This window comes from Pristis pectinata, chromosome 3 (assembly GCF_009764475.1).
Source record: "Pristis pectinata isolate sPriPec2 chromosome 3, sPriPec2.1.pri, whole genome shotgun sequence".
Lineage (NCBI taxonomy): Eukaryota > Metazoa > Chordata > Chondrichthyes > Rhinopristiformes > Pristidae > Pristis > Pristis pectinata.
The window spans coordinates 3823030-3836631 of record NC_067407.1 but is presented as its reverse complement, the minus strand read 5'-3'; the positions used below and the strand labels follow the sequence as shown (position 1 = coordinate 3836631).

The following is a 13602-nucleotide window of genomic DNA, read 5'->3' as shown; positions in this document are numbered from 1 at the left end:
CAACCACATGTTCCAATGCCATCCATGTAGATGTATTGTTGACTGGGAGAGATCTTGCAGAGATTATCTCCGTCAGACCTGGAAAATCACTGGAACGTTAGAAAGAGGTGGGCTGGGCTGTTTTGGGAGGATGATGGAGATCTGCCGATGGACTTCAGCACTTCCTCACCCACCTTGTTCCTTCTCGGGATTTGGGAGCTTCACTGTGCGCCAAAGATGGACAAAGATGCACCAAAACTGTACAAATCCCAGTAAAGAACTACTTGCTGTGACTGAATGTCCATCCTGCCTTCTCCCTCCTGTCTCCAGAGTGCGTCTAGAAGGTATGGTTTCTACCCTGGGTCCTTGGGTCTTCCTCTCCTGAATCACAGGTCCTAATTCAGGCTCCATATGGGATCAAGATGAGCCTGATTCCATTTGAGAGAGAACGAGGAGTGTAAACTCTGACCTGCCCCGGGACTTCCTGCTGACTGCCTCCAAGGTGTGGCTATTGGGTGATGAGTCATGATGTCATGTTCACCTGGACAGCCAGAGTGGTCTGCCCAGATGATGATCCACCCATGGGCTCAGGTGTGAACAGGGGCGGTGAAATAGTTCCCACACCTTATTCACAGCTGGAAGTTCCCTTCTACCCAAGGATGAGAAAGTTGGTTCCTGGTACACCCCATTCTATGAGAAAAGGTCAGGTCAGTGTGAAGTTCATTTGTGCAGTAAATTGGTTTATTATTGTCACATGTACAGAGGTACAAGGAAAAACTGTTTTGCATGCCATCCATACAGACCATTTCATCACATCGGTGCATCGAGGTAGTACAAGGGAAAACAGTAACAGAATGCAGAATAAAGTGTTACAGAGAAAGTGCAGTGCAGGCAGACAATAAGGTGCAAGGGCCATGACTAGGTAGATTGTGAGGTCAAGAGTCCATCTTATCGCACAAGGGGACCCTTCAATAGTCTTATAACAGTGGGATAGAAGCTGTCCTTGAGCCTGGTGGTACGTGCTTTCAGGCTTTTGTATCTTCTGCCCGATGAGAGGGAGGGAAAAGAGAGAATGTGCAGGGTGGTTGGGGTCTTTGATTATGTTGGCTGCTTTACCGAGGCAGCGAGAAGTGTAGACAGAGTCCATGGAGAGGAGGCTGGTTTTTGTGCAGTTCTGGTCACCACATTACAGGAAGGATGTGGAGGCTTTGGAGAGAGTGCAGAAGAGGTTCACCAAGCTGCTGCCTGGATTAGAGAGTACAAGCTATAAGAAGAGGTTGAACAAATTTGGATTGTTTTCTCTGGAGCATTGGAGGCTGAGAGGAGAGCTGATAGACTTTTATAAAATTATTTTACCAGGGTGGAAATGTCAAATCCAGGAGGGCACAGGTGGATGAGAGGGAGATGTGTGAGGTAGGTTTTGTTTATATGGAGTAGTAGATGCCTGGACTGTGCTGCCCGGAGAAGTGGTAGAAGGAGATATGACAGTAATGTTTAAGAGGTATTTACACAGGGATAAGAACATGCAGGGAATGGAGGGTTATGGATCACGTGCAGATAGACGGACTTAGTATAGTTTGGTATCACTTTGACACAGACATCATCACTATTATTATTGTCAGGTGTACCGAGATACAGTGTAAAACTTTGTTTATGTGCCATCCAGACAGATCATACTATACATTAGTACATCGAGGTAGTAAAAAGAAAACAGGATGCAGAATAGAGTGTTGCAGTTACAGAGAAAGTGCAGTGCAGGGAGACATAGGCTGAAGAGCCCATTCCTGTGCTGTAGTGTTCTGTGTTCACACAGAAGTGACCTCCAAGACATGCTCCATCCTGACTGGGAAATATCTCGCCGTTCCTTCATCATCACGGGGTCTAAATCCTGGAACTCCCTCTGTAACCGTGCTGTGGGAGCACCTTCACCAAAGGACTGCAGTGGTTCAGGGAGGCAGCTCACTCCCACCTTCTCAAAGGCAGTTAGAGGAGGGCAATAAATATCACCTGGATCCTGATAACAAACACATCAAGTAACCAGAGGGCACAGAGTTAAAGTAATTCACAAAGAAGCCTAAACAAAAATGAGGGGAGTTTTTTTATGGCCAAAGGGTTCTGGAGGTCTGGAACTCACAGGCAAGAACTCTCAGCATTTCAAGTAGAGTTGGATCTGCTGTAACCTACAAAGACTGTGGATCAAGAGCTGGGAAGTGGGATTAAGGCAGGATAACTTTTTTATTGGCTGGTATTGACATGATGGGCCCAAATGGCCTCCGAAATGCCTGTGGTTTTCAATGTTTTCCTTTATCTAGCTCCCCCTGGCGAGAGAGCTGCTAACCTCTCTGTTCTTCCAGGATTGGAGATGAGCTGGGTGGACAGACCTCCGGAGAAGGTGCGGAGTGGAGAGGAGTTTAACGTCACCTACGCCGTCAGTGTTTCTGATAGCTTCTATCAGATGGCTGTCACAAACGGGATCCTGAAGTACAGGTGAGCGTTATAGAACAGTGCAGCACAGGAACTGGCCCTTTGGCCCACCACGTCTGTGCTGACCATGATACCAATTTAGACTACACGCTCACCCGCACATGCTCCATATCCCTCCATTCCCTGCCCGTTCACGAGCCCATCTAAATGTCACTTAAGCACCACTATCATATCTGCTGCCTCCATTTCCCCGGGCAGCGCATTGCAGGCATCCACCACTCTCTATGTTTAACAAAAAACTTGCTCGTAAATCACATAGAGTCATAAAGCACAGAAATGGCCCAACCGGTTCGTGCCCATCTAAGCTTGTCCTATTTGGTATTGGTATTGGTTTATTATTGTCACTTGTACCGAGGTACAGTGAAAAACTTGTCTTGCATACCGATCGTACAGGTCAATTCATTACACAGTGCAGTTACATTGAGTTAGTACAGAGTGCATTGAGGTAGTACAGGTAAAAACAGTAGCAGTACAGAGTAAAGTGTCACAGCTACAGAGAAAGTGCAGTGCAATAAGGTGCAAGGTCACAACAAGGTAGATCGTGAGGTCATAGTCCATCTCATCGTGTAAGGATTTGCCCACGTTTGGCCCACATTCCTTGAAACCTTTCCAATCCATTTACCTGTCTAAATGTCTTTTACATGTTGTTATTGTACTTGTCTCAACCACTTCCTCTGGCAGCTCGTTCCATATACGGACCACCTTCTGGGTGAAAAAGTTGCCCCTCAGATTCCTATTAAATCTCTCCTCTCTCGCCTTAAACCTGTGCCCCCTAGTTCTTGATCCCCCAACCCTGGGAAAAAGACATTGCGCATTCACCCTGTCTTTGCCCCTCATGATTTTTTACACCTCTCCTTTAAACTTTTCCTACGTTATTGGGTGGGTGTGGAATATTGCCAAGCCACTCTCCACTGCTGCTGGAGCAGTGGTCAGGAGCTGAACCTACAGTGCCTGGAAATCTGAAATAAAGCTCGAAAATGCCAGGAATTCTCAGCAGGACCATGGAGAGAGCTTGCGTTTCAGGTTACAAGATAAGATACTTTGTTAGTCACACGTACATCGAAACACACAGTGAAATGCATCTTTTGCGTAGAGTGTTCTGGGGGCAGCCCGCAAGTGTTGCTACGTTTCCGGTGCCAACATAGCATGCCCACAACTTCCTAACCCGTATGTCTTTGGAATGTGGGTGGAAACCGGAGCACCCGGAGGAAACCCACGCAGACACGGGGAGAACGTACAAACTCCTTACAGACAGCAGCCGGAATTGAACCCGGGTCGCTGGTGCTGTAAAGCGTTAAGCTAACCGCTACACTACCGTGCCTGCCTTGTAGTCAGCTTGCATCAGAACTGGGAAAAGTTGGAGATAAGTGGAACTTGGAAGTGGATTGTAGGGTGAACAACGGAGAAGGTCCATAGTTGGCATGGGAGGGGCGGGGGAAGGAGAGATTAAGTGGGCCAGAAGAGGGGACCATGTGGGGTTTTGGTTTATTATTGTCACATGTACCGAGATGCAGTGAAAAGAATTGTTTGAGTGCCATCCAGACAGATCATAATTACATCAAGTTAGTAGAAATAAAAACAGAATGCAGAATAGAGTGTTGCAGTTACAGAGAAAGTGCAGTGCAGGCAGACAATAAGGTGCAAGGGCCACAACAAGGTAGATTGGAGATCAAGAGTTCATCTTTAGCCTATAAGAGGTCCTTTCAATAGTCTTCTAACAGCAGGATAGAAGCTGTCCTTGAGCCTGGTGGTGAGTGGTTTCAAGATTTTGTATCTTTTGCCCAATGGGAGGGAGGAGAACAGAGAATAATCGGGGTGGGAGGGGTCATCGTTTATGTTGGCTGCTTTCCCGAGGCAGCGGGAAGTATAGATAGAGTCAATGGAGGGGAGGCTGGTTTGTGTGATGGACCCGGGGCAAGAAGGTGGTGATGGCAACAGTAAACAGGAGGTGTAAGTAACGGATACAGAACCACGAAAGGACTGGGTTTCCCTGCTCTCCTGATGGTTTAAGAAAGTGTCAGTGACACTGTCACCACACAATGCTCAGATCCTTGCTCTGGTTCACCAGTGTTTCTGAAAAACATTGTTCAGTTTTTAATTACAAATGCAAAAAAAATCTTTTTATAAAGAGGGAAGTAAATAGCTTTTAAATATTTGCATAATATGAACTCAGTCAACAGTCCCTTTGCATTATAACAATATATCAGGGAATTGGTTCTGGATACCAATTAAAAATGGTTATTTACAAATTCTGGGAAACCAAGTGCTAAGATTAGAAACTAGGTAATTTGTTACTTTCTTAGTGTGGTGTGAATTTTTTTGAGCAAAATTAATTTGAATGCAAATTTTCACCGTAGTAATTTACAAATGCATTAAACTTTTTGATATATTGCTGTTCAGGTTATTTCTGTACAGAAAATGCATTAGAAGACCTATTTCATGTTAATGTATCTAGTTTTCTTGTAAATTTTCAAAATAAATGGGTTTTTAATTTAAAAAAAGATGACTGACTAGTCACTGACATGCCCCTCCCACCCCCTCCCCAATCACCCCTAAATTTCTGCTAAATGAATGCCTTTAGGTACAACTGGTGTAGAGGGAGTTGGTCGGGAGGTCTCTTCCTCTGTTCCTGGGCATAGCCAACATGGGTCCAGGCAGAGGACAGTCAAGGAGTCCATCCGAGCCGACTGTCTGTCTCTCTCCCGAAGATACGTCCGTGACCGGTTGTCCCTGGAGAGGGAGCATGCTCGTCCGTCGGCTCGATGGAGACCTTCTAGGACTGGTGAGCGCTCCAGGGGCCGGAGTGTGTCCGGGACCCAGATGACATTTTAACTTTGGTGGTGTTGGTACTTAATGCGTGCACTTGTTTCACCCTGAACACTTCAGTGTGTTTTACACGCGCCTGGTTTCCTGTTTTGACACAGCAACGCAAGTGAAGCTAAGCGGTTCTGTGAAGAAAAGGAGTGTCCTTCGAACTGGAAACACGCAACGGAAGACAACTGTTGCATTTACCACGCAAACGTCCACTCGTGTCCAATGGCCTTCATGGTGTGTGCTTCCTTTTAAAAAAGTCTCGTGGTTTACAATAACAACATCTGCAAGATAAGGTTGAGAAGGATATGGGCTAAATGCAGGCACACGGGACTAACTCAGGTGGGCTCTGTGGTCGGCATGGATGAGTTGGGCCGAAGGGCCCGTTTCTGGGCTGCATCGCTCTGTGACACTATGGTTGTCCACTCGATGTTGGGGCCATTCCTGCCTCCAGCCCTTCATCCCTCTCCAATCTCTGCATTCCTCCGGTTTCAGTCACTGGATTCACCTCTCCATTCCTACTGGCCGTGCCTCCAGATCCTGATCACCCACTACCTTCGAGGCATTTCACCAAACCTCCCTCTGTGACTGAGTGTTGGTCCCTGTCCCAATACCTCCTGTGTGGCTCGGTGTCGGACTCTCCCCACCAACCCTCCTGTGTGATATAAACGCTTCCACATGGTAGGCTTCTTCAGAAAGTCAGTGGGCATGGGATCCGGGGAAGCTTGGCTGTGTGGATTAGGAATTGGCTTGCCTGTAGAAAGCAGAGGGTTGTGGTGGAGGGAGTGCATTCGGATTGGAGGGCTGTGACCAGCGGTGTCCCACAAGGATTGGTTCTGGGACCTCTGCTTTTCGTGATTTTTATTAATGACTTGGATGAGGGGGTAGAAGGGTGGGTTGGCAAGTTTACAGATGACATAAAGGTTGGCGGTGTTGTGGATAGTGTAGGGGATTGTTGAAGATTGCTGAGGGACATTGATAGGATGCAGAGCTGGGCTGAGAAATGGCAGATGGAGTTCAATCCGGAGAAGTGTGAGGTGGTACACTTTGGAAGGACAAACTCCAAGGCGGAGTACAAAGTTAATGACTGGATTCTGGGTAGTGTGGAGGAGCAGAGGGATCTGGGGGTTCATATCCACAGATCCCTGATAGTTGCCTCACAGGTGGATAGGGTAGTTAAGAAAGCTTATGGGATGCTAGCTTTTATTAGTTGAGGAATCGAGTTTAAGAGCCACGAGGTAATGATGCAGCTCTACAAAACTCTGGTTAGACCAGTACTGTGTCCAGTTCTGGTCACCTCATTATAGGAAGGATGTGGAGGTGTTGGAAAGGGTGCAGAGGAGATTTACCAGGATGCTGCCTGGTTTAGAGAGTATTCATTATGAGGAGAGACTAAGGGAGCTAGGGCTTTACTCTTTGGAGAGAAGGAGGATGAGAGGAGACATGATAGAGGTGTACAAAGTATTAAGAGGAATAGATAGAGTAGACAGCCAGCGCCTCTTTCCCAGGGCACCGATGCTCAATACAAGAGGGCATGGCTTTAAAGCAATGGGTGGGAAGTTCAGGGGAGATATCAGAGGAAGGTTTTTTACCCAGAGAGTGGTTGGGGCATGGAATGCGCTGCCTGGGGCGGTGGTGCAGGCAGGTACATTGGTCAAATTCAAGAGATTACTAGGTAAGCATATGGAGGAATTTAAAATAGAGGGATATGTGGGAAGAAGGGGTTAGATAGTCTTAGGTGAGGTTTAAAGGTCTGCACAACATTGTGGGCCGAAGGGCCTGTATTGTGCTGTACTGTTCTATGTTCTAAATACAAAAAGTAGTCATCTACCAGAAGCCAAACAGGGTCACAAACTCGTAGTATGGAATCAGGGCCTTCAGCCCATCGAGTCCATGCTGACCATCAGATACCCATTTACACGAATCCTCTATTCCCATCACCTCCCTCCGGATTCTACCACTCATCTGTGAATAGGGGCAATTTACAGGGGTCAATTAACCTACTAATCCACGTGCCTTTAGGGTGTGGGAGCAGCAAGGGTAGTGGTTGAGGGGTGTGTTTCCCACTGGAGGTCTGTGACCAGTGGATGTTCCACAGGGATCAGTGCTGGGACCTCTGTTTGTGATGTATGTCAATGACATGGACAAAAATGTAGGTGATCCGGTTAGTAAGTTTGCAGACAACATGAAAACTTACATAGTTGTGGATCGTGAAGGTTGTCAGAGGATACAGCAGGATATAATATTGGAAAGTTGGGCAAAGAAATGGCAGATGGAGTTTAATCTGGACTCGTGTGAGGTCAAATGCAAGAGGGATGTATACAGTTAATGGCAGAGCCCTTGGGAGAATCAATGCCCAGAGAGTTCTTGAGATGAAAGTCCATAGCTCCCTGAAAGTGGCAACATCAGTGGATAGGGTGGTACAGAAGGCATATGGCATGCTTGCTTTCATCGGTCGGGGCATTGAGTATAAGAGTCAGGAAGTCATGTTGCAGCTGTATGAAACTTTGGTTAGGCTGCACTTGCAGTTCTGGTCGCCCCGTTACAGGAAGGGTGTGGAGGCTTTGGAGAGGGTGCAGAAGAGGTTCACCAGGATGTTGCCACTAATCTAGAGTATTAGCTATCAGGAGAAGCTGGACTAACTTCTCTGGAGCATTGGAGGCTGAGGGGAGACCTGATAGAAGTATGTAAAATTGAGAAGCATAGATGAGTAGAATATCAGAAACTTTTCCCTAGGGTGGACATATCAAATACTAGAGGCATTTGAGAGGGTGAAAGTTTAAAGGAGATGTGCGGGGCAGGTTTTTTACACAGAGGGTGGTGGGTGCTTGGAGCGGGCTGCCAGGGCTGGTGGTGGAGGCAGCTATGATAGCAATGTTTGAGAGACATTTAGACAGGCACTGAAGGACAGGGAATGGAGGAACCCAGGCAGATGGGATTAGTTTAATTTGGTATCCTGGTCGGCATAGACATGGTGGGCTGAAGGGCCTGTTCCTGTACACTGTTCTGTGTTTCTATGTTTTATGAAACCGGAGCACCCGAAGGAAACCCACATGTCACAGGGAGAACATGCAAACTCCACACAGAGAGCACCAGGGGTCAGGATTGAACCCGGGTCTCTTTTTAAAGGTCCGTTTTAAATCTTCTCTCTCTCACCTATGCCCTCTAGTTTTAGATTTCTGTACCCTTGTAAAAAGACTGTGACCATCCATCTTACCTACGCCCCTCAGGATTTTATATACCTCTATAAAGTCACCTTTCAGCCTTCTACGCTCCAAGGTAAAAAGCCCCAGCCTATCCTGATGCCTTCTACTGAAGATGGTCATCTGTAATTTCAAGTGTTCTCTGTTTCAGAAAAAAGGTGGAATCTGTGGCCCCTGGATTCCAGATGATGGGGAAATTGTGACTCACACCGTATCACAAGCTGGAAAAATGTCCCAACAAAACTGGACCACCAAGGTACAACTTCATACCAGTTTGGTAGTTAACTTGGAAATACATTGGTCAAAGACAAGAGGAGCTCCCACCTGCATTTTCCCCCTCTCTCCCCCCTTCCCCTCTCTCCCCACCCCTCTCACCCCCCCTCTCCCCTCCACCTCCCCCTCCCCACCCACTCTCCCCTTCTCCCCTCCTCCTCTCTCACCCCTCCCCATCTCCCCCCTCTCCCCCTCTCTCCCCCCTCTCACCCTCCTCTCCCCACCCCACTCTCTCCCCTCCCATCCCCCTCTCCCCCTCCCTCCTACCCCAATCCCCCCTCCCCTCTCCATTGCCCTCTGTCCCCTCTACCCCTCTCTCCCTCTCTCCCCTTTCCCTCTCTCACCTCTTCTCTCCCTACTTTCCCCTTTCTCCCCCTCTCCCCCCCACCCCACTCCCCCCTCCCCTCCCCCTCCCCTCCCCCTCTCCTACCCCACTCCCCCTCCCCTCCCCCTCTCCCCCTCTCTCACCCCTACCCCTCTCTCCCTCTCTCCCCCCTCCCTCCCACCCTCGCCCTCTCTCCCCACTTCCCCCCTTTCTCCCCCTCTCTCCCCCATCTCCCCCTCTCCCTCTCTCACCCTCCCCTTCTCTCCCCACTCCCCCCTCTCTTCCCCCCTCTCCACCCCCTCTCTCCCCCCTCCCCTCTATCCCTCAGTTCAGGTGAAGGGTCTTGCCCCGAAACATTTCCCTCCACAGATGCTGTCTGTCCCACTTAGCACCTCCACCATCTTGTTTGTGACTGGTTAATGCAGCCAACCAGGAACATCTCTCAAGAGGAAGCTGTTATTTATTTCTACTGCCAAAATATTTTTAAATCTACAAATTTTCCACATTATTTCTACCACTGAGTAAAGGAAGCTTAATCTATGCCTCTTGGGTTTGGAGAAGACAAATATTCAGAGTGTTAATCAACTGTTAAATGCAATAGCAGTACCTCTCCCTGGAGAGTGCAACCTTCTGGCTGTCTGACAGAGTTCCCTTCTGCTTTCAGGTTGTGTTAGTCCACGTCGGAGTGACTTCATTAATTGCACACATTAAAGTGGGCCAAATGCACGCTGCTTTGGAAGCAAAGACGACAGTACAAAGTGCACAAGGTACCGATTTATTTGGTGTAGATGGAAACATTTCCCGGACTTTCTTACGTTTGTGAGAGGAAGCATTATGTTAACCATGTCAGCCCTTGCACCTGCATTGCTTGGCACCTGGGACGTGGGAAGTCACTTCCAAATGGAAAACCCTGCAGATTCTGGAAGCTCGACATAAAACAACCCAGAAGTGCTGGGAATACTCAGCAGGTCAGGCAGCATCTGTGGAGGGAGACATAGAGTCAATTCTTCAGGCCAATGATCTTTCGTCAGAACTAAGAAAAGTTAGATGTTAAAGCCACGAGTAAAACATAGAATTCCGGAAATACTTGAGCAGATCAAGCAGCCTGCATACATGTAGAATTAAAGTTAGCAATGAAAGGCCGTTGACCTGAAACTTTTTGCTTCTTTCTCCACAGATGCTGCCTGATCTGCTGAGCATTTCTGACACTTTCTGTTTTATTTAATGATCCTAGCGTGTGCAGTATTATACTTTTGTTTTAAAGTCTTAAATCTCAAGCTTCTCTCTCTTCTGACAGAGACCACTAACTCAACCTCATTCTTTTTGGGCTGGTTATTGTAACTCTGAAACCTGACATTAAAAAATGCAACCTTTAGTGAGAGGAAAATGGATCACTCCTGAGGGTCGTCCCTGATCTCCCTGTGGTATCCTTGTCTCCCATCTCACACCATATTGGACCTCCCCCTTTCCGGTTACAACGCCTCCGGTTGGACCCTGAGGTCAGCCCCCTTTCTGCTGTCCATTCACTCAGGGGGCGCTGTCTGCAGGTTCTGGGGGGGATAATTCATCCCAGACTTGGAGGTGTCCATAGCAGTGATGCCTGCCCTCAAGCCCACAGAACAACAACCTATACCCGCAGACCTGCTGAGCTTTGGTGGCTCTGCTAATGCTCGATGCAGCAATGCGACTATGTTGAACACCTTCCCAAAATGTGGTTCTAGTGGTGGGAGCCGAACCTGTGGAAGGACATGGTGTCCTGATGAAGGGTCTCTACCTGAAACGCCAACTGTTCATTTCCCTCCATAGGTGCTGCCTGACCTGCTGAGTTCCTCCAGCATTTTGTGTGTTGTGTCGATCCCACCCACACCAAGGCAAGTTGGACCGAAGTGGCCCAGTGGGAACAGGGTGTTCAGGTTCCTGCCTGGCTGCGGGTCACTCCTATTCTGCAATTGACAGTGGTGTCCAGGACATTGCCTGCAGAACGGGGAGTATCTGTGATTCCAATGCGTCCAACAGACTCAAACTCATCAGGAGATGCAAGACTCATAGAGCTATACAGCACAGAAACAGGCCCTTTGGCCCAACTCGTCTGTGCTGACCAACATGTCTATCCAAGCTAGTCCCATTTGCCCGCGTTTGGCCCATATCCCTCCAAACCTTTCCTATCCATGTACCTGTCTAGATGTCTTTTAAATGTTGTAACTGCACCTGCCTGTACCACTTCCTCTAGCAGTTCGTTCTGTGCACCCACCAACCTCTATATAAAAGTTGTCCCTTATGGTCCCTTTTCCCTCTCACCTTAAACCTGTGCCCTCTTGTTTTAGACTCCCCCACCCTGGGGAAAAAAACTGTCACCATCCACCTTAACTACGCCACTCATGATTTCATAAACCTTTATAAGGTCACCCCCCCAGTCTCCTGTGCCCACAGAAATGGCATAGTAGCACAGCGGTTAGCGTAATGCTATTATAGCACCAGCGACTTGGGTTCAATTCCCGCCGTCGTCTGTAAGGAGTTTGTATGTTCTCCCTGTGTCTGCGTGGGTTTCCTTCGGGTGCTCCGGTTTCCTCCCACATTCGAAAGACGTACGGGTTAGGAAGTTGACATGGGTGTAATTGGGTGGCACAGGCTCGTTGGGCCGGAAGGGCCTGTTATCGTGCTGTATAAATAAAGTTTTAAAGGTTTTTGAAAACAGCCCCACCTTATCCAGCCTCTACTTATAACCCAAGCCCTCCAGTCTTGGCACCATCCTCGTGAATCTTTTCTGTACCGTTTCCAGTTTAATGACATCTTTCCTACAGCAGGGCGACCAGAACTGCGCACAATACTCCAGAGGTGTGGTCTTACCAATGATGTGTACAGTTGCAACATGATGTCCCAACTCCTGTACTCAATGCCCTGACTGATAAAGGCCAGTGTGCCAAATGCCTTCCTCACTGCCCTGTCTACCTGTGTCACCACTTTCAGGGAACTGTGTACCTGTACCCCTAGGTCTCTCTGTTCTACAACACTCTTTCAGGTTCCACCATTACTGCAGATGCTGGAATCTGGAGAAACTCGGCAGGTCAGGCAGCATCTGAGGAGGCAAAGAGATGGTCGACCTTTCAGGTTGAGGCCAGGTGCTCATTAAGACTTCAGTGCAGAATGCTACACAAGAATAATTTCTAAGCCATCATATAATTTTAATCAACGTTTAAGCTCCAACCTTCAGCAGCACTAACGTAACGCTATTACAGTGTCAGCGATCTGGGTTCAATTCCGGCCGCTGTTTGTAAGGAGTTTGTACGTTCTCCCCGTGTCGATGTGGGTTTCCTCTGGGTGCTCCGGTTTCTTCCCACATTCCAAAGACGTACGGGTTAGGAAGTTGCGGGCATGCTATGTTGGTGCCGGAAGCGTGGCGACACTTGCGGGCTGCCCCCAGAACACTCTACACAAAAAGATGCATTTCACTGTGTGTTTCAATGTACATGTGGCTAATAAAGAAATATTATTTTACGTTGTTCCATTAACTGTGCTAACAAAAGAGGACTGAGTCCAAATGGTGCATGTTGTAACTGGTGTGCTCTGTAACCTGTTTTGCCCCAGTCTGTGATGATGGAGTCTGTGATGAGGACGAGCGATGTGACACCTGTCCTGCTGACTGTGGATCGTGTCCCATGTCCATTGGGATCAAAGCTTCAATCGGACTTCCAATTACCTTCTTCTGTACTGGGTTTATCCTCACACTGGTGGTAGGTGGAATTAATCCCGATCCACTGTCCATTTAATCACAGACTTAGCGATGAGGACTGAGCCTTCTGTGCTTGTAAATAAACTGTGCAAAGTTACAATCTGAGTGCCTCACAAATGCATCATCCATGGGTTATCGATATGAAGAAGTTACCCCAGTCGTGTGTACGTGTGGGCATTGAACAAAGAACATTACAGCACAGTACAGGCCCTTCGGTCCACAATGTTGTGCCAACATTTTATCCTGCTCTAAGATCTATTGAACCCTTCCCTCCCATATAGCCCTCCATTTTTCTATCATTCATGTGGATATCTAAGACCCCTATCCTTTCACATCTCATCCTCTTACTCTTCACATACTTGTAGAATGCCTTGGGGTTTTCCTTAATCCTGCCCGCCAAGGCCTTCTCATGTCCCCTTCTGGCTCTCCTAATCTCTTTCTTAAGCTCCTTCCTTTTAGCCTTGTACTCCTCCAGATCTCTAACATTACCTAGCTCTCTGTACCTTTTGTATGCTTTTCTTTTCCTTTTGACTAGATTTATTATAGTCTTCATACACCACGGTTCCTGTATCCTCTCGTGACTCCCCTGTCTCATAGGAACATGTCTATGCAGAGCTCCACACAAATATCCTCTGAATATTTGCCACATATCTTCCGTACTTTTCCCAGAGAACATCTGTTCCCAATTTAATCTTCCAATTTCCTGCCTGAGAGCCTCATAATTCCCTTTACTCCAAGTAAGTGCCTTTCTAGTCTGTCTGTTCCTATCCCTCTCCAATGCTAATGTAAAGAAGATA

General features: G+C 47.7%; 1 protein-coding gene across 1 annotated transcript in view; it reads left to right on the top strand.

Moving 5' to 3' along the window:
* LOC127568907 (atrial natriuretic peptide receptor 2-like) overlaps window positions 1-13602 on the top strand; it is a 138594-nt gene that overhangs the window by 49719 nt on the left and 75273 nt on the right. The window contains exons 3-8 of the mRNA XM_052013163.1: window positions 2334-2466; window positions 2879-2887; window positions 5388-5511; window positions 8629-8733; window positions 9740-9842; window positions 12661-12806. Coding sequence (XP_051869123.1) covers window positions 2334-2466; window positions 2879-2887; window positions 5388-5511; window positions 8629-8733; window positions 9740-9842; window positions 12661-12806 — 620 coding nt within the window. The remainder of the gene's footprint in view (window positions 1-2333; window positions 2467-2878; window positions 2888-5387; window positions 5512-8628; window positions 8734-9739; window positions 9843-12660; window positions 12807-13602) is intronic.